General features: G+C 37.4%; 1 protein-coding gene across 4 annotated transcripts in view; it reads right to left on the reverse strand.

Moving 5' to 3' along the window:
• Positions 1 to 23946, reverse strand: part of LOC122820063 (protein diaphanous homolog 3-like) — a 153748-nt gene that overhangs the window by 66788 nt on the left and 63014 nt on the right. For all 4 annotated transcript variants that reach the window (XM_044097247.1, XM_044097243.1, XM_044097254.1 and 1 more), the window contains 5 exons: positions 23767 to 23868; positions 19046 to 19285; positions 13843 to 13972; positions 8046 to 8170; positions 4005 to 4169 (listed from right to left, as the gene is read on the reverse strand). In XM_044097247.1, the coding sequence (XP_043953182.1) occupies positions 4005 to 4169; positions 8046 to 8170; positions 13843 to 13972; positions 19046 to 19285; positions 23767 to 23868 (762 nt within the window). The remainder of the gene's footprint in view (positions 1 to 4004; positions 4170 to 8045; positions 8171 to 13842; positions 13973 to 19045; positions 19286 to 23766; positions 23869 to 23946) is intronic.

Below are 23946 nucleotides of genomic sequence, written 5' to 3' on the forward strand. Positions count from 1 at the left end.
ACCAGCCTTATCAAGTTTACTGGGGGAAACCTTGACTTGGTTTCAGTAAAAGAGTACGGTTGTGGCAGCATCATGCTAAGGGTAATTATATAACTTAATCTTCTGGCTACCTGGTCATGACTATCTGACCCTCTGATTAGCTCTGCTTTATTCAAAATACTACCTTTCTAAACTGATGGGACCTAAAAGGGTTTATGAACAAGAATTGGGTAAACGTATCTATGTACGAAGTTATTAGTTCTAACAATTTCCCATATTGAGATCAAGAAGTTTAGTAAATTCTAGAATTTAGATTTTGACCTAAAATGTTTACACACCTACAAAAATAAAATAAGTTACGTTCTCAGTACAGTTTGTAGAAGAGGTTTGAAAATACAAACGACAGTCTCCAATTTGAAAGGAAGGTATTACAGCTCAAAGGACATGAGGAAGATGAATGCCAAATTACTGTGATTGAAGCTATTCAGAGCTCTCTTTTAAACTATTTTTAAATGGAAGCCTCTGTGTCATAAATTTTTCTCTGAAATGATGGAATGACTATTGGTTGTTCATGGCAACAATTTCTTCACAAGAGAACTTTGCAATAAACGAGAATCTGATTTGGTACAGTAAAGCGGAGGCAAACACTAAGAGAAGGTGACAGAGGAGTCATTTAATACTGAATAGATTTTCAGTAACAATTAGGACCAGCTCACACCTACACACGCTTGCTAGTTCTGAAAATGTTTCAGTGCTTTAGTGCTCCCCATCTTCTAAAGAATTATGACCTTAAACAGAGAAACAGAACCCTTATTCAAACGATTTTGTCAAAGACTTCACACATTGTTGCTTATTTATTAAGAAAAATGATTCATTGGTACAATGTGTATCTGAATCCTTCAACTTGTCTCTGTCCTTTAACTAGATAGATAGCACCCAGTGATTAGACCCAGGGTTTTGTACTACACTAAAGGTTGAATGTTCATCTTCATTTTGTGAGCATCTTCGAATATAAGCAACTGGAAAATGATTTAATGCAAAAAGTTTGAGTTGTTAAAGTTAAATTCTTTTTGGAACACACTGGATTTTCCATTTCATTCCTCACATACCCACATCTTTTTGTAAGTGAGTAGTTCTCATTATGCGATGCTCAAAGACTATTATTTCATACAATGACCAAGCACATGAATTGCTTAAGTTAACATGGGTTACTTGATGATCTAACTATCCAAAGTCCTGAAATCATCTGTCATTCATCATTTTAATCCAATAGTGATGAGAGAAGAAAATGTGATTTCTTTTTTTTCTTCTCAAAGCTTGTAAGCTCTTTTTATCACCTTTTATAAGCAGAATGAGAGTGTGCTAGTGTACTTTGGTAAAAGTTTGCCCTCTTGCCCTCTTTCTGGTATCTTATGTTGTTGTGCATATTGCCTTTTAGGGTTACAACCTTTAGACAAGAGATGTGCAGTCAACAGCCAATGACAATGTGCAGATGTGAGGACAATAAATATATGGCAATCAAGTTGCATCAGTCTTTCTCATCTCTGCTCTCAGTGTCAACAAGGTGGAGGTCTGAATAGCTGAGCTGCACACGCCAGGCATCATAAAGCAGAGTAATAAGGTGTTCAAACTGAATGCAGCCATGTGATGAAACCTTCCTGCATTACAAGGTGGAGGTGTCCCTGTCCTTATTTGTGCTTTAGAACCACAGTAGTCTCACAGCAGCAGGACTTTCTCTAAATTAGATTTAGGGCGCATCATTAACTATATTGTCTGCACCAACTTTGATTTCGTTACACTTTGAGCGAGTGGGAAAAAAGGAAACACTTATACGTTTTAACTTGGTGCAAAATTAGAAGTGCAAAATTATTAAGTATAATTTTGCACTTTATAATTTAATGTCATTCTGAATTGGTCACTGGTCATTTTTGACCAAGAAATCCTCATCATGTTCTCCAAGCTTCTGTCAAATCTGATTACTTGATTTGCATTCATTGATATTTTGAGACTTTTAGTGCATTTTGCAATTTTCATGAAGATTTCCAGAAAACATTTATTTTCTCAAGACATTCTTTCATGAACATGAGATGAATGCTACCACATAATATGCATTCTGTGATATATATATATTTAAATGAAAGAGAGAAAGAAAAAAATCTAGCTCACTAAGATAACTGCCCTCTGCTTTTCTTCATCACTGCAGGTCCGCTTCACCATCTTCCTCTCCTGGATGTCCACTATTAGATGCGCTCAATTGGATTTCTGTCAGATGTGCGGGCCTCGCCCTGGGTCGTCTTCTTACGGGTGACTGCACTTGCTGTATGCGTGCACAAGTATGTGTATGTCTTTGCGCTTCGTGTGCAAATAAAACCAAACTGAGCAGCTCTTCCTATAAAAACTGCTCAAATGAAACAACATCCACACACTAACAAACTATACAAGCATGCATGCTTTACGAATTTAATACACACATTCAAGGGGTCGGTTTGCTTTGGGGATAAGACTGGAGACAGAACAGAGCTATTAGCATGGGCCTTGGCACAGTGGGGTATATGCTGACACAGGTTTGACCGAGAGGTTACAATGCGGAGATTTACTGTATGCCTGTGTTCGCTGACCTGGCCATGGCATTTCCCAAGACATGTCTGTGTGATGTGACAATTTGTACGAAATGCTGAGGGTGTAAGCTGTTTGTGCCTTGACCTATCACAGGGAAATAAATAGCTACCTTGGGAGTGTTGATCTTATAATGTAGGTCTTCATAACACTTGGCTTGTTCACCTTTCACAAGCAGAGTCATTAACCGTTATGTTTGGTCAGAGCATAAAAGCTAAAGCAGGACAACAATGCCAAGAGATGGCACTAAATGGCTGAAACCATAACCAAAGAACTGGTTTAATTTTCTACAGTTCATTAACTAATAAAAACTGTACATTGTGAATGAATAGATCTTGGTTGTTAATTTATCTATATGTTGTTAATTCAAATCCAGACCAAATTAACCTATGCAAGTATTTTTTTAAAAACTAAACATCAACACATTTGTATTGTTAACATTAATATTAAACTGTGAATCTTTCAAGCATAAAAATTATCTAACGCTATGGGAATAAATCAATATGTCTACACATAATTGCCTCTTAAAATGTCGGAAGAAATTAGCGCTAGTTTTTGATGTTCCATTTTTACGATGTTGAAACTAAAAAAGGGAATGAATTATCTATTGCATGCTCACTTGAGCAAAAGTATATACGATTTATTGTGACAACTCTAAAAGAGGAGTCAGAGGGCTTATGTTCTGGCCCAAGGGAGTACATGAATTTTCCAAAATTTGGATAATAAGACTCAAAACATAAATGAATGAAAAAAAAATTCTACGGTATAAAAAGGGCATGGAATCCATTAGTGTCTTTAGGGTAAATGTTAAGTTTGGGGCAGTGCAAGAACTTTAGTCGCTTAATTAGCTACTAATTTATGTCATGTCCAGTGACCTATACTACTAATCCCCCTGATTTAACACAGTGGGTCAGCACAAATCCAGACCTCAAAGCAGCACCACATAAATAAGTCTAAGGAGCAGAGCAATAATACAAATGCCTGGTTGAGAGTGAACAAAGCATCACTCACATTGTTCTGCTCTACACTGCATATTAGAATATTAAAGTTATAGAATCATACAAGAAGTACTGTTTGTGTCCCTTTTTATTATAATTACAGTACAACAGCAGATTTTTTCATATCTATCACAATACTGCTGAAGATTATGATTGTTTGGTGCTCATATGCAAGCAGAACAATTCAGTAAAACGTGGAAACAACTTAAGGAAGCCACAATCAACCTAAAGAAAGTGAGCCACCGTTATGCATTGACTGAGTAAATTGTTTTAGAGTAAAGAACTGTTTTGTCAAAGGCTTTCAAAATGGAAAAAACTTTATCACAACAAAACAACTCTATAAACATTACAAAAAAGGAGTGGGGAGCTAAATCCGAAGGACTGCTCCGGTGTTTGATTTAGCATACTTACTGTAAACATGGATCGGAAGTTGCTGAGGTCGGTGAACAACTCCTCCACAGACGTCTTCTTGGGATCAACAGCAAAGTACTCCAGCAGGTTCTGATACATGGTCTCCATATTGCTGTGCATGATCGCCAGCTTTCCATATTGCTCCTGAGCCACTTTGATGAAGCTGTAATGGGGTGTATGTCAAGGTCGACAAGACATTCATCACATATTAGGGCATTCATCAAATGCTGATCAGAGGATTCTGTAGGTGGACAGCAAAGACGAAAACATTCGCTGCGGTTTTTTGGAAAGTGAGGAAATCAGTCAGATGTAAACTGTGATGTTGCCATTAGTGGCTCGGATACAGTCTGTCAGGTTGCTTTCACAGTGTGTTCGCACCCCTGCAGCCTACACCATCAATGTTCAGCTTCTGGCAAAGTGTCTTAATATATCTCACACACATAACCACTAACATAAAGTCAGGCAACGAAAGAGGTAGCCCTGTCAAATGTGCGGAAAACACTGAAATGCTCGGCTTTGCTGCATTGAGCACTGTTTTTATTTAATGCAAGATTTATGTAATTCTCACTTTCATGAGGGTGTCATTTTGAAGCCCACCCAAAAGCTGAAACATGTGCTCACACCGTCTATGTAAAACTTTTAAGCACCAATATGTCTTTGCATCTCAAAGTGATTTTAAAGCAGTGAAATGATCTTGTATTAAAGAAAAATCTAATAATTACAGCAGCATCCAATGGCTTTTAGTCGTCTGCAGGATCTGACTGAAACATCTTCACAAATTCACCGTGGTGAGGCAAGGAAAAGGATAGCTTCTTATTCTTTGGCGTACTTGTGTGCGGAAGGAGACAAATATTGTAATAGCTCTGTCAACGTGTGCCATAGAGGTGTCAGTGTGGGAGCGAGAGCGCTGAAAAGCTCTGTGCCAACCATCAGGGCATGCAGTACTGTGGAGGAAAGTCTGACTCCATGCACACCTCTCAAATAATTTCTGAAATGCATATTCCTATCTTTTTCACATGCTCACCATTGTGAGCTGAAAGTCCAAAGTACTTCAGCGTTATAAAAGGAAATTAAAAAATCCACATTGCTGTCAGTTTTATATTTTTGAAAATTTCAGACTATGTTTCCTTGAAACATCCTGAATACGCAATCAACAACTTAATGGCTAACACTGTCATCTAATGGCAGATAAGAAACAGGACTGTGAGTGTGGTGTCGTACAAGTGTGTGTAGGCAGCGTTCTGGCTCTGATTTCGCACCTTCATTATAGCTCAATTGATGGACCTATTTGAGGTTTGGCCTCAGCTGAATCTGGCTGACGATGAGACTACCTATTCACAGCTGGATAAATGCTGTTCGATAGGCTCTCCGCCCAGACTGACTTGTCAGTAATATGTTTCCAAGCCAGAATGTGAAGAAAGGAAGGAATTAGGGAGGTCAGTAGGAGGAAGAAGAGAGAGGAAAAAAAAATCTATGAATTGAGGGTGATAAGTGTTGTGGAGTGTAATATCTGTCCTCTTTTTGTTCCCCCATCTCCTGACTTCTTTCCTGTTCGAGAGAAACCTGCAGCTCTCCGCAACTCAATCTCAAGGCCTTCTTTTCCCTCGAGATTTTCCACTTAGCCCCCCACCCACCCGGTTCCATTATTCTTCAGTCTCCATTTCTCCATCCCCGTTCTGTTTTTGTCACGATCTGATCTGCCACCTTTACAAGCCTGAGCTCAGATTCAGATGTTTAACACCAGCCCCAATGACCCAGTAACTGTGTACTTAAGAGGGGCGAAAAGTGAAAAGGAAATTTTCACCCGAGACATCCTGCAACCTCTCATGTTTGGCCCGAAAAAGATATATTGAAGGGTATAAAAAGAGTAGTAATTCTCACAATTACTACTCATAATTCTGAGTATTTTCTTCAAATCACATCGGCTGCAGGATCATCTGCCACACATTTTATATAGAAGGAATATTTTTTAAGATGCTCTCACTGAACAATAATAAAAACGTCCTCGAGATGAATTGAAAAACATTATTGGCTTTGACTGAAAACTGACAGACATTTAGTAAGGATCACAAGATGGAGCATATTTTAAAGAGCATCATTGTACAAAAATGACTGACCTATGGATAATGTGAGTAGAAAAAGTGGAAAAAATATAAATTTCTAGATAGTGGACTTGTACTTGAAGCTTTGAATCAATACTGCATAACAGTATCTGGCTAATGTTCAATAAAATTATTTTTATATTTCACCATGTTACAACCTCTTTGTACTTCTAGTGAAACACACAACATGAAATGAATAAAAATAATAATAAAAATAATAATAAAAATAATAATAATAATAATAATAATAATAATAATAATAATAATAATAATAATAATAATAATAATAAAATTCTTTGTTCTTTTTTAAACAAAGAACAATCTGAAAAAAATCAGCCACAGGCATCCTCAGTCTACAAATTATTCTTTCTCTCCAATTAGATAAAAAGCATATTTTAACAACACGTTCAGTGTTCTTGCCACATATATTCAGGTGGACTTAGGACTGAACTTTGGATCACCCAACACATAAATGTGATTTGATTTAAATTCCTCCATTTACAAACTTTCTGTTTAAAGTTATTTTTGTTATTCTGGAAGTTTAATCTAGGCCCCACTCTTAACCTTTTACAGGATTTCACCAGGTTTTCTTCCAGGACTTTCATGTATTTCGTCCGGCCCATCAAATCTGACCAACTACCCTGTCCTCACTGAGCAAAGCATCCCAACCTGACCCTTCCAGGGATGCTGAGCTCAGGATGATGTGCAGAGTTAGTTATAGATCACATATTTTGTTCTGCATAAATATTAACTTCCTCAGTTTTGGTCTCATCCAAGCAGAACACCGTCTTCCATTGATTGTGTCAATGTGGCTTGTGGGAAACTGCAGACAAATTCTGAAGGCTTATAAAATGACTATTGCAAGGTTACCCCAACTCTGCCCCGCACTAGATGCTGCGTGTCAGAAAAAGCAGGAACTTCTTGGAGACAGAGGACAATTATAAGGCAACACATTGTGAAGTCAAATTTCTTTTAAATGCTGTGTGTATTTGTGATACACACAGTATTTTTATAACTGGAGGTAATATAGTTACTTGATAGTGCTACTTTATAGCGCAATGTACCTGAAAAATACATAATACTTCCCCTTTAAGGACCTCGACACATCATGCAAGTACAAAAAATACAACAGTGGCAGTTGCTTGAAATTAATTTTGTCTGAGTTGCTCAAGTTTTCTGCTAACTACCTCAGGACAAGTCATCAGTGCCCCAGCCCCAAGGCTGTTGATCAAAACTACATGAAGGGGCCAAGGAACAGAGTGTATTATTGAACACACCTGGCCTGAGTCGTACCTGTCAGCCTGATCCTGCAGAACCTTCTCAGAAGACAATGAATAATTTACTCTGCTGTCAAATGCACAGCAGCTGTCAGCAGTGGACTGAGGTATCCCGAATGGGCAGCGGAAATGTGTTGACTCTGTTCATGCATTAGCGCTTTTGTTTCTGGATAATTAAATGACAATTCAATAGCATAATACATTACTGCTCCTTAGGGATAAACAGTGTCTACTGTCACTGCCAGAGTTAAAAAAAAGTGGAGCACCAAATCTTCTCCTTCAACCCTTTGTCTTTTGTTTGAAGTTGCATTCGCTCTTAAGAACCTTTGGGGAAAAAAAGAAAAGCTGAGGGAGAGCCTGGAATAGTGAGTTGACTGTGGAATGGGATGTACTCATTACTTGTGCACATCATCATTGATAATGAAATGGAAACCGAGTGTGACCAAGGCTGAGGACGCAGCACATTCTTATCTTCCTATCTTCCCCCCCCCCCAAATAGAATCTATACAAACTATATTAAATAAACTTGGAGTAAGTCCAATTTATTGCATCTTAGCAATATTCTTCTGATCTCATTTATCATTTTATTTATTTTTGCATTTAACACATTGCATACTGCCCTCAAGCAATAAAGCATATGCATAAATGTGAAAAAAGGATATAGCCATTTTGGTGAGAAACATGTCGTTAGGGTCATCTGTGGAGGAAAAAGTCTCCAGGTCTCTCTCGAGCTGCAGCAGCTGCCTCTCCATCTGCCTGAGGCTCTTTTCCAGATTCTCTGCAGAGACTAAAAGACACAAGTACATATTTTTCAGCCACAAACACGCACATTTATGGTGGTGGACCAAAAACAAACGTGACATAATGTGAGGAGACACAAGCAAGCAAAACAGGACAATAGAAAAGACTCGGGGGAAAAAACACACATGCAAAAAAATAACAGAAAATGAATGAGAAAGCCGCCACACATACAAAACATGATTATTACGGGTTCACTCGGTGCCAGAATTGTTGAGGGAATAAATAAAACACATACATCAGAAAATAAGAGCATGTATAAAGCCCTTTTTTTATTATGTGCATTTCATGGTTGTCTAAAATTGGAATGCCCTTTCTGTATTGAAAAGAAAATTATGATTAGGCTTCAAGGTCTTTCATCCTTTGAATGTGCTTCTACCAACAGGTGCATGGATTTTACACCAGGAGAGGACAGGAGAAGGCTCAACCTAACTTTCTGTTACCTTGGTCATGGCTGACACATTTGCTTGTGAGTGAATACAGCATGTGGCTTAAATTACCCTGATTAAACCCTACTTCACAAAAAAAACATAAGCTGCTTAATCTTAAGTAGTTTCACATTTCCCTTGATCCTAATAAACGCTTTACGAAAAAAGAAAAAGAAGAGAGTAGCTTAGCTTCTCTTTGACTTTGTGACATAAACCCCCTTTAGAGATGAAAACCCACTGTGCTAGATGTTTTAAAAAAACAGAGGCCTGCAATAGCTGATGTTGAAAAGAAATTCTTTACATTTTGATGACAAGAGAGTTAATTTAGTCTTTTCACTGTGGGTAATGGCGAGAATCTAAATAAACACATTTGCGTTTCTAGATGGCACAGGGATAAGAGCAGGTGGGACTTTCTGTCATTTATAACTGAGAAAATGACAAAGTGGAAAGAACACGATTAGAGAGTAAAGGAAACAAAATTTAAAGCAGTGAATAGATCATACCACACATGTACTTGCCAAATTATTTACACACTCTCCTCCTCTGTAATGTACTTTATTTTGTTATTTTCAGTCTAAGCAACAATTTGACTGTGGACCATTTCTTGGTTTAAAAAAAAAACAAAACAAAAAAAACGTCCTGGCAAAAATATAATTTTTTTCTGTGTTTGGGCACATGTTTTAATCCTGTGATGAGCCATTCAAAATACCTCAGAAATATTTTGTTTGTGCTGGAGAGAATTGGCCTTTTCTGGGCTTAACAGGATAATAGAACCTGTAACCTAAAGTATATTCTTCTTATTACACCCGTTCAGCAAGCCTGCAATGGTTTTATGATTACGTTTCCCCTATAAAAGAGAAGATTGATTTCTACAGATACTTCGGTTAAGTAAAGATCATAAATTGGATGTCATAGCATCATTAACCACACTGTGTCTGGTGACACAAAGACACCAATAGACAGAAAACCTGGCTAAAACAATCAAATGATTAATAATTTTTATAGTGAAACTAAATCTATCCACCCAATCTGAAAATACCGTACTCCTTCATATAGTAAATACTAACACCAAGACCAAGTATGATACATGTATCAGACATCATAATTATGCGAACTGGAAAATTAACAAATTAACAGACATGTTAAAGTGCATTGCCTTGGAAAAGTATTCATACCATTCTTTTAATACTATGAAAAAATAGTTGTGCTTGTAACTACTTCATGTTAAATAAGTAATTTAATGCCTGTTCGCAAGTATTTGCTGTCACACATTAGTCTTTCATATAAAACAATAACAGAATATTTAATTCTGTGTTTGAAACATGTCATAATCTAAAAATTTCAAGGGCTAGGAATGCTTTTGAGATGCAGTTTATTCACTGGATGCCTGAATTTAATATATTTTCTCTTTAAATGTTTCAGTGAGTAGATTATATTTTCAGTCATATTAAACAGTGAAAGTTTTAGTCAACAGCCTGCTCCTCTACCTGCTTTTTACCCTGCTCACTTTTTATCCTCTGCATTACCTGGCAACCAAATTTGACTGAATAAGGTGTGGGCAGAATGAAAAGTGGAAGGTTGCCAGACAGCCAGTCCGTTAATAGAAATGATTAAAGCCCGGTGAGATGACGCTGTTACTGAGAAAAGAGCAAAGGAGGGCTAGACAGAAAGCATAAACAGACAGAGATCTCCTGTTTCCTCTGCTTCACAAGATAATCTGCAGGCTTTTGTGATGTGCCTCACTCACATGGAAAGACATGTGAACAATGACTGACAAGAGGGGTGACAAATGTAGAACTTCAAGAGGAAAACCTACTTGAAGAGTGATTGTGGCAGCTGGAATGTGTTGCTAAACAGGAACAAATGCCCCTCAAAGCAAAGGATATTCATGTTTACCATAAAAATATGTTTGAAATAAGGAACTGAAGAATTTGTATATAAAGGCTCATCCTGTGACTAAGAAACTAAGTACAAGGAGGGGAAAAAAGACAAAGTGGTGTTTGTGTATGTTTCATTCTCTTTCTGGCCAAGCTGTTGTTGCCTTCTCATTCTGAGCATTAAGGCGTGAGTGATTTTTATGGGCACTGGGACCTGAACGCCTCTGGAGTCCAGAGAGGTTTCAGACAGATATAGGGTGTTTTAGAGGAATAATAATTGCAGTATTTGTAGAGGTCAAATTCCCCATTGACATCCTTTTATTACTCTGTCAACCTGCTGTGCAATAAATGAGACAAAGAGAGGAGCATGCAACTACGCGTATGCGCAAAGAGCCATATTAAAGACAAGTCCACAATAGATCATCTTTTGATATATGGAAATTAGGAGAGTGTAGAAATGCAGATCTGCCCTCTGAGGCCAAACCCTGTCAGACAAGTGGGACTAAACTGATGGAGCCAGAGGCTGTGGATGGGAGACCTATATAGAAGACATTTACTTGCTAAACATCTAAGATACTGCAATTCTTAAGAGCAAAGCAGCCTCTGAAATGTAGCAGAGAAAGCCCCTTCCATATACTTTAAACCTCCAGCTCATCATTCAGACTGCAAGAAGTAGAACTACAAAGCAGAGCTTGAACCGCATATTAAGCAGCCACATCAATGTCGTCGAGTCCTCACATAAGTCCTTAATGACTCTTTAATGCAACAGGATGCTGGAAACAGAACTTCTATATTTTTGCTGTGTAAAAATTTATGCAAGAATGTCTCTTCCAAAATACAAATGAGCGTCATTTCTACATCCGAAAGGTAATATTTATATTTCTAAGATGAATTAACCTGGTTGAGCCCATTAGTTGCTTTCAACAGTTGCCTGCTTTACACTATCAGTTTAAACAAAGCACCGCTCAGCTTATGCCATCTTAACCGGCCAAAGCTGCTGCTGTTCATCATGTCTGTGTGTGTTTGCGGGAAAAAAAAAAAAAAAAAAAAAGGAAATAAGAACAGAAAGACTGAAACCAAGAACAAGAGCGAGACAAGAAGGGAAGGACAGACAGACACGGAGGTGTTGACAGACAGATAAGGAGAGATTCATGGGGAATGACAGAAGCAGCAAAAAAGGACTGTTTCTCACTGTCAGGAGAAATAATGATTCCAGAGCTGAGGAGAAGAGAGGGGAGCAAAAATAAGAAGACAGACACGAAGCAACGCTGAACTAAAGTACAGTTTCGCCTCTGTGAGAAGTGTGGGGGGAAACAAGGGGCCGTGTTATATGCATTCAGAAAAGTAGCACCTTCAGAGATGGAACACAAATCATTACTTCTACCTCTACCCAACCTTGTTTTCATGCCCAAGTAAGCTCTTTGGTTGGTGTCTATGAATGTAATGCAGCCTTTTAGCGTGTCTACAGTCCTCTCAAATGGCTGTCAGAATTAATGAAAAAGAAGCCACTCAAGAGCCCCGATTGAAAAGAAATGGGATTTGTGTGTCTGAATACGAGATGTGGTGTAATAAGACACTTAATGTGAGCATGTCATAATGGTACAGAAACAGAGAAAGACTGTGACAGAGAAAGAACACTCCATCTATACAGATGTAAATATACTCAGCTTGATGTCTGTAAAGCAGACGTCACACAGCCTGAGAAAAGATCTAAGAACTGCACTTCCCATTGATCTCAACCTTGTACTTATTAATCTTGGTCTTGTGGACAAGCAGTCTAGTTGGGAGAAATAAACCCACAACAGGGGTGTCATCATCTACCGTTTTCAAAAAGAAAAAAAATGTAAAGAAAATCTAGAGGGGTCTATATGAGAGAGTCCAAACAATGAAGCCACACAAATTATCCCCCTACATTTTCTCCTCCTCACACTTTTCCTCTCTCCCTCCCACTGGGACTAGAGCAGTGGGTAAAAATCTTCTTTGGAGCCGGGTGGAAACATGCTGTGACGGAACAACCTCGCACACAAACAAACACAAACTCTGCACAGACTTCTGCTCGCCACTGCTGCATGAGAGCCGCCTATAGCAACAACGAACAAAGAACAAGACCGAGTCTCCTTTGACCACCCAGTCAGCTCTGCTTGTCTCTGACCTTTACCGTACTCAGGAGAATCGTACCAGACTAAAAGCACTTTGAGTGGAGCCATGTTTGTGAGAAGAAAGAAAAATCGGGGGAAAAAAAAGAAGAAAAAAAAAACAAAACACCAAATCGTGTTAAAACCAACACAGCAACTCCAAACGTGTTCAAAGAGAGAATTGCTCTTCATCTCTGTAGCTGACATAACCTGATGTATTTACTTAGAAAAAAAAAAAAATCTCTTACTTGTAAATGTGCGACAGCTGAAGATTAATGCTGGTATCAAACAGCGGAGCAGATGAACAGTGTAGCGTGGATCAAACAGTAAAATAATAAAATGCATTGTTTACGGAATCAACAAGCTATCTAATTCTAGAATAACCCCAAGAGATTTTTACAAAAGAATAAAGCTTACAGAAAACAAAAGACTTGCTGAACAAAAATGCTTTGTTTCAGTGTAGGTAAGTCCTTCTGTTTCTGCATTATGCAGTTAAAGCGGACAAAAGACTCCAATTACTCTAAAATTGTCATATAAAAACAAAATATGCAGCGTATTTAAAAAAAAAATCAACCCATTTCTTTTGTGTGAGCAAATATAATAGTCTAAATCTTACTGATTATACATATTTTTGTATATGGCAAAGCTAAAAAAAAAAAAAAAAAAGTTGCCTACCATCAGAATTTGATCAAGCTAAAATCTCACATACAGTATCTCGTTACATTTTATTAGGTTGTTCCCATTATTTTCCTCTGCTTTTCCCTGTTCAGTTGTCACTATGGTTTATAGTATAGCTAGTGAGTGTTTACAATAAATATATAAATTATCAGTAAGTTTTTAGATGTAATAATATCGCCAGCAGCTAAAACGACATATTGAAAATAAGTAAACGGATCTAGAGGGCTTTCTTGACATACAAAGCTACAAACAAAGAAAAGTTGATTAGTTCCAAAAAAAATTGCAATAACCAGGTAATGGCAATATTCCCCTTTGGTCAAAGAATACTTGGTACCAACCATCCATCATTTTATACTAGCCTTAATAGAACAACATTGAATGTTAATATATAATATTAAAATTAATTGTATATAATTTACATATAGTCTAATGTGGTAATTTGTGACTTTGTAATACCTTCCAGTTCTGGCTGCCTTCACTCAGGGGTAGTACAAGTACTTTTGACATTTAGTGTTAGGAAGTATGTCTAAAACTATAACATACCTCTGCTTGCTCGATCCACGTGCTGCAGCTCGTCAATAAACTTTATCACATCAGGAAACTGTTCCTCACAGACTTCTGCTAAGAAGTGCAGTAATGTGGTCTTCTGGTCTGCGGACTTCGTATCCTTTAACTGTGGTAAAACAGACACAAAAAACATTAAGTTACAAAGCTTCTAATGAATGAAGTGAATGAAGCAACTTTTTTTAAGAGGCGAAAATCCCAACTCAAACCAAAAAGCAAGCGTTTATTTGCTAAAGAAAAAATATGTTAATGAAGTGCTATCAAATGGACATTACATAACTTTATGCTGTATAAATGCACTCAATTGAATTGAAATTAGTCCGATGTTTATTTAAATGTGAAATGCTCATTGAATAATTATGTCTAGATGTTATAAATTATATGTCGCATTGCCTTGTGTTGATGTACATAGCATATCTTTTCTAACCTATGTGTAAATCTTCAAGCTTCCATTTGTCTGTCACTTTGTTGAATGTAAACATGAATTTTCCCACTGAGGTGCGAGAATATGAGGTAATTCTGATCTTTTTTTGTTCTATTTGGCAAGTAAACCAAAGTATTAATCAACTAAAATGCAACAACTGTGACAGGACCATACTACACTCTTATTCTCCTTTTACTCTACTTACTTTGTGATCCATCTATAGCAACACAGAGGACAAGTAAACAAATAAATCCTTCAATGAAACTAAAACATGCATTTCTTCCACTAATGTGATACAAAATGAAAAGCTACTTTCTATACCTGCAAACTAATGCCAGCTCTGCACTATTCCTGAAGTACATATTTTTGTTTGTTTATACTTCTTGTCAAAGTGTCAAACAACTATGACATAAAACCTGACATACAAATCTTCACAGGGGGGTCAGGAAAGCAACTTATGAAGAAAAATTTCTTCAGGCTGTCAGACTCAGTATTTTTACATGCTCCAAATGACAGAACACTGACGTTAGATGGACTGATAAATGCCCCTCCAGAATAATCCTCAAAATTCTACCTTTTTAAAACAACAAAGTTTTGAACAAAACTGAGACGATGTTACATCATTTCAACACTCTTTTCAAATATTTATCCAGCAACACAAAAATTAAAACAATTACTTTAAAAAATGAAATATGGAAAGGTACAACTCTAGTTTCATGAATGAAACTTCAGAAACTTTGCTGAAGCACTATTCGATTTAACTTCAGTGTTCAATGTTCTTTCGCAGTGGTCTACCAGCATTTCACATTTTACTCACTGTTCCTTGCAAACCTTCTCCTAATCTTTCATATTGTGAGAACATCTATTCATCCTCAAGTGAACCAACACATTTTTGCCGTGATCCTCAAAATGCCAGCTTTCTAGTGGGGTTTGGGGTCTAAACCTTCTGGCAATTGTAACCAAATTCCGAACAGTATAAGCATGAGTTACGACATGGTACCTATTCTTCAAACAGAGATTAAACTTTTGTCTAAGTGGCTAGATTTATGATTCATTCAATTAACACAATGCAAAGCAGATCCTTTAGTTATCAGGGTCCTCTCCTGTGGAATGTTTGACTGAACTGAAAGGATTTTTTTTAAAGTGCCCTGAAATAAAAAAAAGAAATCTTGTGAAATGGTGAATAAACAAAATTTTAATTGAGGGTTGAATGAAGGTGTTTTGACAAAGTACTAGTTTAAGACTGTGATATTTTTTGGAAAACTGTCATAGAAATTTTCATTTTTATGTTACTTTTTTGTATCTAATAAATATGTTTTACTTGAATTATATAGGTGCTATTAAAAGGAGAAAAGTCATTTTTAAATTAAATATTTCAATGTTTGCACAATTTTGAACATCTACTATGTTATTACCTTAATATAGAAAACACTGAAACATGATCAAATGATCAACTGAGCTGGCAGAGACGGCAAAAGGCTCACATACATATGACTCACATTATTTTCATAGTCATCAAATCTTTTCATGACCCCTTGTAACCTATCATGGGGGCACTGTCATCCTGGAAGAGACCAGTTCGCTCAAGACAGAAAAGTTTCATCAAAAGAAAAAAATCACTCAGGAATTTTATATTGATTTACACTGACCCTTTCCCAAAGGGGATAAGTGGACACAAAGCAGGTTGTCATAGAAAAAAAAAAAAGAAAAAAAGAATAAAGATATAGGAAAACGGAGGATAATAGAGCAATGAATTTTCCAAACCGTAAGGGTCTGGCATTCAAGGTTTTCCTTTGATGTGTCACTGCTATGTATGTGTATAAATTGCCTTCTTTTTAGTTTCTGTCTTCTCTGTCCAAAGAAAAACGAAAATCACAGTGTGAGAGCTTGTCACAGCAGATGTGGCTGCTGCAGCAGACAAAAGTTGTCAGACTCGCCATGTATCGCTGCAATTTCACCCACGGCATTAGATGGCAGTATCTGTTGGGTGTTATAAGACAAAGAAAGTCATGTCTCGATGCCTGCGTCATAGATGTTAAGTGTTGACAGTGCAACGGATGATTTTATATCTCATACTTATGCAGCAGATACAATTTCACAATGTGATGACCCCCCTGCACTCGCTGTGTCTCCCTCAACCGCACACAACAATTTTTCAATTTCTCTGATAAATTTCCATCATTGCTCTTTTACAGTCTAATTCCAAGATGCCTCTTAGTCTCCCTGCTGTGCAACCCTCCTGTGGAGTGTGTTGCTGTGTATCTCTCTAGGTGATCTATTGGTAGACAGCAGTGTAGTCAAACCCGCTGGGTTTAATCATGTTTGCATTATCTCCTCTAATCAAACATTCTCATCTCTCTTTTCATTTCGGTTTTTCCTTGCTCTTTTTCTTCCTTCCCTAAAAGCTTCAATGGCTCACTCACAAAAGGTCCCTCTCTGAATTTAGATGGATGGTAATCATAGATGACAATGTAAACATTTTTTCTTTTTCCAGCTGGGCTGGGTGCAATTTCCCTGTGCTGTGAAGTGTGTCACAGTATTAAGTTGTCAAACTCCGGGGGAGGCATGAAGGCGATGCCTTCCTCTACATATTGTGCCCGAGACATCGACTCACCGTGGTCAGACAACGTGTCAGCATGATGAAAAAAGAAAAGAAATCGACATAGTGGAACAGTGGCGTTAAACTAAGTGGAAAACATAATCCACAAATAAACCTCTGTTGATTGATTATGTTATTGTTCTGCTAATGTTTCTAGTCCATCAAATATGCAGGAATCCACATTTGGCAAATGCGCTGGTGTTTATATGAGCATAAGCATCCAAGTCTAACAGGGCAAAGAGGTGGCAGTGACAAATGGCTGCGGTGGCTGTTACTGTGGAAACTGCAGCGCATGTGCCAACAGCTTTAATGTAACCACTGCCGGAGTTTCTCATCCAAAGATTACACCTTGTTTTTGTCCTCACTATCACACAGGGGATACTTGGTGCTCAGTCTTCATCACAGAGGTATACCCATAGGCCATGTCTTCATCCATGAAGCGCTTGGTTAGCCCTGAAGGGTGTGTATGGTGTCAGAGGGATCGGACAGCCCCAGCTATCTATTGTGGGCAGAAGAATACAAACTAAACATGGCCTTTATTCTAATGTGTTTTGATAAAAGCCAACTGGTACACAAACCTTGTATGTTTATGTGGTCTTGCAGGCCTGACTGGGATGAAATAGATGAAAATCAAATCAGCAGCAACAGTCAATCCTTCCACTAACACTGCCTTGCAAAAATAGCAAAATACTAAGAGCTGTGCATACCATTATAGAAGAGATATACAAGACTAAATCATTTTTGAAAGAAAGCCATTTTCCTTTGCAGTTTGCTGCTAGTCGTAAAGGGGATACAGCCACCTTACTAGAGAGGGTGTTTGGATCAGACGAGAGAAAAATGTAACTTTTTTGGCCCATATGCAAAACACTCTGTGGTGGACGGAAGAAGAAATTGTTAAATCTACAACAGACTTGAGACTGAGGTAGCAGTTCGTCTTCCACCTGGATCCCCTAATCATACAACCAGAACAACTATGGAATGCAATAGATTAAACTTAACATCCTGCATTAGAATGGCCTGAACATAAATCCAATTGTGAAGGTTTGGCCAAACTTGAAACTTGAGCTTCAGCTGTATTGAAAAGAAGATACATTTTTTGCCTCCAGATGTGTAGTAAAGCTGATAGGCATACACAAAATGACTTTCAGCTGTACAATACAGCAGAGAGTGTTTGTATAAACTAATAACCTACAGCAAGGATAGAAATGTTATTTTTGCTTTTTCTATTTGTAAGTAAGAAAAAACCCACAAATTGTTCTCCTGCTTATTAATTTTTGCATTGACAAAAGTAAGGCTTAACCCAAATGACACCAGAAATTAAATGTTGCAACTATGATGATTAATATGTACATTTACATGACTTCAAAATAGATAGTTTAAGTAAAACATGACCTCAACCTGTTATTTGCTGCTTGGTGGCAACTTTTTTTTTAGCTGAAGGAAACTTATTTATCGGTGAAGTTAGGTTGTGCTAATTAATCATTTTGGATTGGTTGTGCTCATTTGCGGAAGACGGGTCTTTGTTGGTTGTGTTGTTCTTTTGCGATCAGAAAGTTGTGGGCTAGATTCAAGAGGCAATTGAGCCCCAGGGCTAGGCGCTTATCTTATGAAATTCCCTAATTAACTGCAAATTATTCCATGAATGTTTCCGCACTTTTGAGTGCAAAAGGGTGAATGTTCCGTCAGTGGTCGGTATAATGTGAATAGTGGCATTTAATTTCAGACCAATTACCATTTAATTAGTCTGTTTGGTTTACTTGACAATATTTGTGTTGACATAATTTTTTTTTCTATTTTCTAATTGTAAACACACACAAAAAAATAAACCTTCTTTTACCTTTTACCAATTCATGATTCTTTTGTAGTCTTACTTCTTTCCAAAGCAAAAGCTGATTTTCTAAACATATTACAGACTAGAATAAAGTGTGCTGCAGACCAGACGAGGAGCCAGGCAGTCCATTTTACATAAGGCTCACTTCATGTCTGTCAAATCTTTTGTTATTGCTACTTCAGGTGTGCACCTGCAAACACAGCTGTACAAAATCAATATGCAGTATCAGGAGCTTTATTGAACAAGTGTCCCTCATGTTGAACCAGTGACAATGGGGTTAGAAAGAACTGTGAATGTGAAATATATATATGTAGAGGTCAGTGTTTACCTTGCAAAGGGAGCTGAGGTCAAATCCATATGACTGGGCATTTCGAGAACCTGCATTCATGTAATTTCCCAGCAGAAGCACTAGTTCCAGCAGGCGGCCAAAAGCACGGCTCTTTCTGACCTCTTCACATGCTGCATTTACTGCCAAGATATCTGGTCGCAGGTTGTTTACATGCTCCTCAAACTGGAGTCGAAAAAGGATGTGGCTAAGGCGAGGTCGGAGTCGCTTCATGCTGCTCATCTGTGACAAGAAAATGCATGCATTAATATAAATAGAAAATGGATGCGGAAAATCTGAAGGAAACCAGGAAAAAAAACAAAAACCACTTCAGAAAACATACTCAGACTTCAAAATATCTACAATCACATTTTTGCCACTTTCTACATTTAGCCGATCTAATTTAACGCACATTTATGCAACCTGCATACAGGAAAGTGTTGCTAGGCGGTGGTAATAGATGCTGGCAGTGATTTGATTTTAGTCCCAGGTCTGGTAAGTTAATTGTGGAGTTAGTGTCCATATAGACCAGGCAATGGAGGGGGTGGAATATACAATAGCCTGCCTTGGATTACCACTCTCACACAATTAGAGAAAATTGAAAAATATTGCATTGGGCCCAAGACCTGGCCACTACGATGATTGTGTACGTGTGTTAGAGATAGCAGGATGCAGGTTCCGATTGTCTAGTTTAAACAACAGCTGGCTGTGCAGTCTGATGTCCCCCATCAAGGGTTTAATTATAGCTACTGCAATCTTATCAAATAACTATTTTAGAAAGTGACTCCGTGAGCGTATGCGAGTGTGAATGCGTTTGTGTGGAGACAAAAAAGGGCAGAGAGCAAAACAAAGAAAACTATGTAACAAGATTAAGAATAAAATCACACAAGAAACAAATGCGAAGCTAAATGGAATCCTGAGATTGGATGAATAATTGAATAAATACGAGTCTGAGATTAGATAATCAGTAAAAGAAAAAAAAAAGCAAACACCATCACACCATGAGCAGCTTTAGGCGAATAGGTTTAAAACAAGAAACAGAACTTTTGAAAACAAGTGACACAATCTTCAGAATTTTTTTTTTTTTTTTTTTTTTTTTAGGATGAAAACTAACAACATATGGACCATGAAATGTAAACACTTCAGAGACATGGAGTTATAACAGACAACATCGACAGAGAAACACAAAACAAACAAACAAAAAAAAGAAAACATTTTATCTCAAAGTTCTTCTTATGTTGCACCCTGTGCATAATGTGTGTGCATGCTGTGTTTTTTCTTTTCTTTTTTTGAAATGGTCTAAACAAGATAACAAATCAACATTGGCTTCTCCTAATGAGGCCATGCTCCCCTAAAAACAAAATTGTATAATTTTTATCAGCTCTCTATTTTCTTTGAATGTCTGTAGTTAACAGATTGTCATTTCAAGCAAGCAATGAAATGTACAACTAGGAATAAACTCTCTCTCTCTCCCATTCTGTCATTAACAGTTAACAGCTGCACATCCACAGTATCCTGAAACCTGTGGATTAGTGCCCATAACTATTTCTCTTTTTATTGAGAAGTGTACATACTTTGTTGAAATAATTAAAACTTTGAACTCTTACTCAATATTTGCAAATTAAGAGATCACGAGCGATACCGTAATGGTAAATTCTTAAAATTTGCAGTAGACAAGACGTGAAAGATGAAGATGTCTGTCACAGCACAAAGTAATTTATTTAGGCCACCTTTTAATAAGAGGAAAAACAATTATCAGCTGCCCAGGAACAGCTGGTAAAGGCTAAACCTTTGGTTTCCTTTCAGGGACAGACTACCGCTCATTTATTTCTGTTGCGCCCTGCAGGTTAGAGGACATGTTCAGAGTGCTACCACCTGGCCCATCAGACCAGCACCTTTCTGTGCTCCTGGGCCTAGTTATTAACAAATTAGCCATAAGGTAGCAGTATGATAAATCCAAATGAAGATAAGTGTATCTTTCACCACAATGAAGATGAATGGAGACCAGCTGTAAGTAGAATAATAAGCCCTTTATTCAAGTTTTATATATTCTCTAAGAAAAGCTTGAGTGTAAAACTGCACTTTCAATATCTGAGAGAACACATTAGGACAGGGGTGTCAAACTCCAGTCCTCGAGGGCCGCAGTCCTGCAACTTTTAGATGTGCCTCTGCTGCACCACACCTGAATAGAATAATTAAGGCTCTGGAGAACTGGTCTACACAAGGTGGAGGTAATTAAGCCATTTCATTCCAGTGGTTTGTACCTGTGGCACATCTAAAAACTATAGGACTGCGGCCCTCGAGGACTGGAGTTTGACACCCCTGCATTAGGAGAACATAGTACAGGAGAATCACAAAATGGTACATATTTGGGATTTAAAGTTATGATCCGGAATGTACTTCTTTCAGCAGTAAACAAAGAGTTTGTTTCTTTTTATTTCTTAAATGGAACTTAATTAATTTCAAAACCTTGAAGTGCAAAGCTTAGAACTGTATAGAAATGTGGTTAATATCTGGAATACACGTTCCGTTATATCTCTAGGACACATCTCACATTATTCTGAACAATGATTTTGTAGGTGCTCAAATGGTATTAACATCCTGGAAATCAACATAATCATCAGCCTTGGCTGTTGGTTTATAACTTCCAGCCTTCCATTGCACTACTCTTCTCATCTGACACTGCTTTGTGGTTTGTCCCTTCTGAGCTATTGAAACAGTAAATATCCTTTATCATTGCTACATGGCAGAGAATACAGAGGGCACCCTGCAACATTTCTACACACACATAAAAAGAAAGAAAAACGTCTACAAAGTCATATTTCAAGTGATTCTGCACTAACTTGTATTTTTAACTTTTTTGCCAATAGTTTTTTATTACTTTAAAATAAAGCAATCATAGTTCTAGAGGTTCGTGAAACAAATGCATTAATAAAAATTTGCTTCAATATTGTTTTTCTTTTCTTTTTTTATGTTAATTTTGAGAACATGAAAACACAATGAAAACCCAAAAATGGGTTTCTCTGGTTCAAAAGTTTGACACATGGATGGGTACAGTTGTTGTCTCATGACCTTGATGGGTCTGTTTGGTGTTTTTTGACGTCCTGACTCCAGAGAGAGTCTGTGCCTCATCAATCCCCGCTTAACTAACCTGAAGGTGAAATAATGCATGCTGCTTCTGCAATGTTTTTTAGCCACATGTTTTTCTTCCACTTTATTTTCTGTTAATATGCCTGCATGTAGCCCTAATTAAACATCAAGCTTCTTGAGCAATAAACTCTGGGTGTTAGTCATCCTTGTGGAGGGAGTCTACTGGACACCAATGTTCCCTGTGACTCTTTAAACATAAAATGGGCATGGAATAATATGTTTGTATTAATATCCTGTTTTTATTGGTGTTATAGTGTTATTATTTCAGAGAAAATAATTTTAGTTTTTTCTTAGGTGTGAACCAGTCATCAATATTAACACAAATAAACATTTGCAATATACTACTGTGTATGAATAAATTTGCAAGTGTCCCTATCTGAACTGAAGTACTGGAATAAATTACCTTTTCGATGGTATTCTAGTTTATTGAGAAGCACTTGAATTTTATGCAGGAGTCTGCTGTATCAGTAGCTCAAAATTATGCATGAAATTTGATGCAAGAAATGAAAATTGAAACTGAGTTTTACCTATTGTTGACTTTTTGGCACTAAACCATGTTGCAGTTTTTATTATTTACAATTTTAAACTTTCTGCAGAAAGATATATGTTTCAGATGGCACTGTGCAGAGCAATTTTGACAATGTGCTACTCTGAATAGGCATAACGAAACATACAGAAGACCTCAATTAAAGTGTGAGGGGAAATGTACTGAAAATACAGACTGTAAAATTCATATTGTTATTTTTTAATATAGCTTTTTTTAAGGTGAAACCATAACTTGCTTTGGGCCTACACAGACACGGTAAACAGGATTTACCTGGTTCAATTTTGCAAGGTTTACAATAGAAGGTGTTCTAACCACTTCATCTCCTCCCTCCAGTCAATCAACCTAATATCTTTTCTATTCAAGTCCCAACATTGGTAATAAAGTAGATTGTCACATGTTTTTGTCACCAGTTAAGTTGTTATAAAAAACAAAACCCACAAAGCTCACAACACACTTTAAGAATAAATCTGAATAACCTCCTTCGGAACGTCTTTAGAAAATGAGGCAGACATAATAGGGTAGCAAGTGCTGCTCTTTAATGTGCATAAATTAGTCCACAGGTGTCCTGGCTCTCTTCCTACCTCTTAAAATGATACAATTTTAAAAAGCCCTGAATTATGTTAATCACATGAAAGCACTCAGTGTGTGCCTGTGCGTGTATTAGTGTTTTCATAGAGACAGAGAAAGAAATGCAAATACAGGACAAGTTTAGATTACCATAAAATTAATGAAGTAACAAACATGGTTGCCATATCTGTGCAGCCGGTTATGTTCTGTTTAACTATTCTGTTCACGCTACATTTAATTTGCACTATGTGAAAAAGAAAAGAGTAGAGGTTCTGAATCATCAAAAATACTATGGTGTAACATAATGCCTGGGTTTTTGCATTTTGTCTTTATGTTATAAAGGCAAAAATTGTATGCTCTACTTGTGCATGTGATTAAAGCAATGACCATTTACTCCGAGTTGGGCTGACAGTTTTTTGTGTGTATGCGTGTGTGTGTGTGCATGCATGAGTGTACTCACCACAACCCCGAACTGCTCAGGCTCTGACAAATTAGGGTACTCGTTTTTGTACTTGGCCAAAGTGTTCAGCTGTTCCTGCTCTGGGAGGTGCTTTACAAGGTTCTGCAAACAGTGTGAAAAAGAGAGATGAAAGAGATGAAAGCAGCAGTAAACACGATACCAGACATGATTAAATTCAGA

This window comes from Gambusia affinis, linkage group LG02, assembly GCF_019740435.1.
Source record: "Gambusia affinis linkage group LG02, SWU_Gaff_1.0, whole genome shotgun sequence".
Taxonomy (NCBI): Eukaryota; Metazoa; Chordata; class Actinopteri; order Cyprinodontiformes; family Poeciliidae; genus Gambusia; species Gambusia affinis.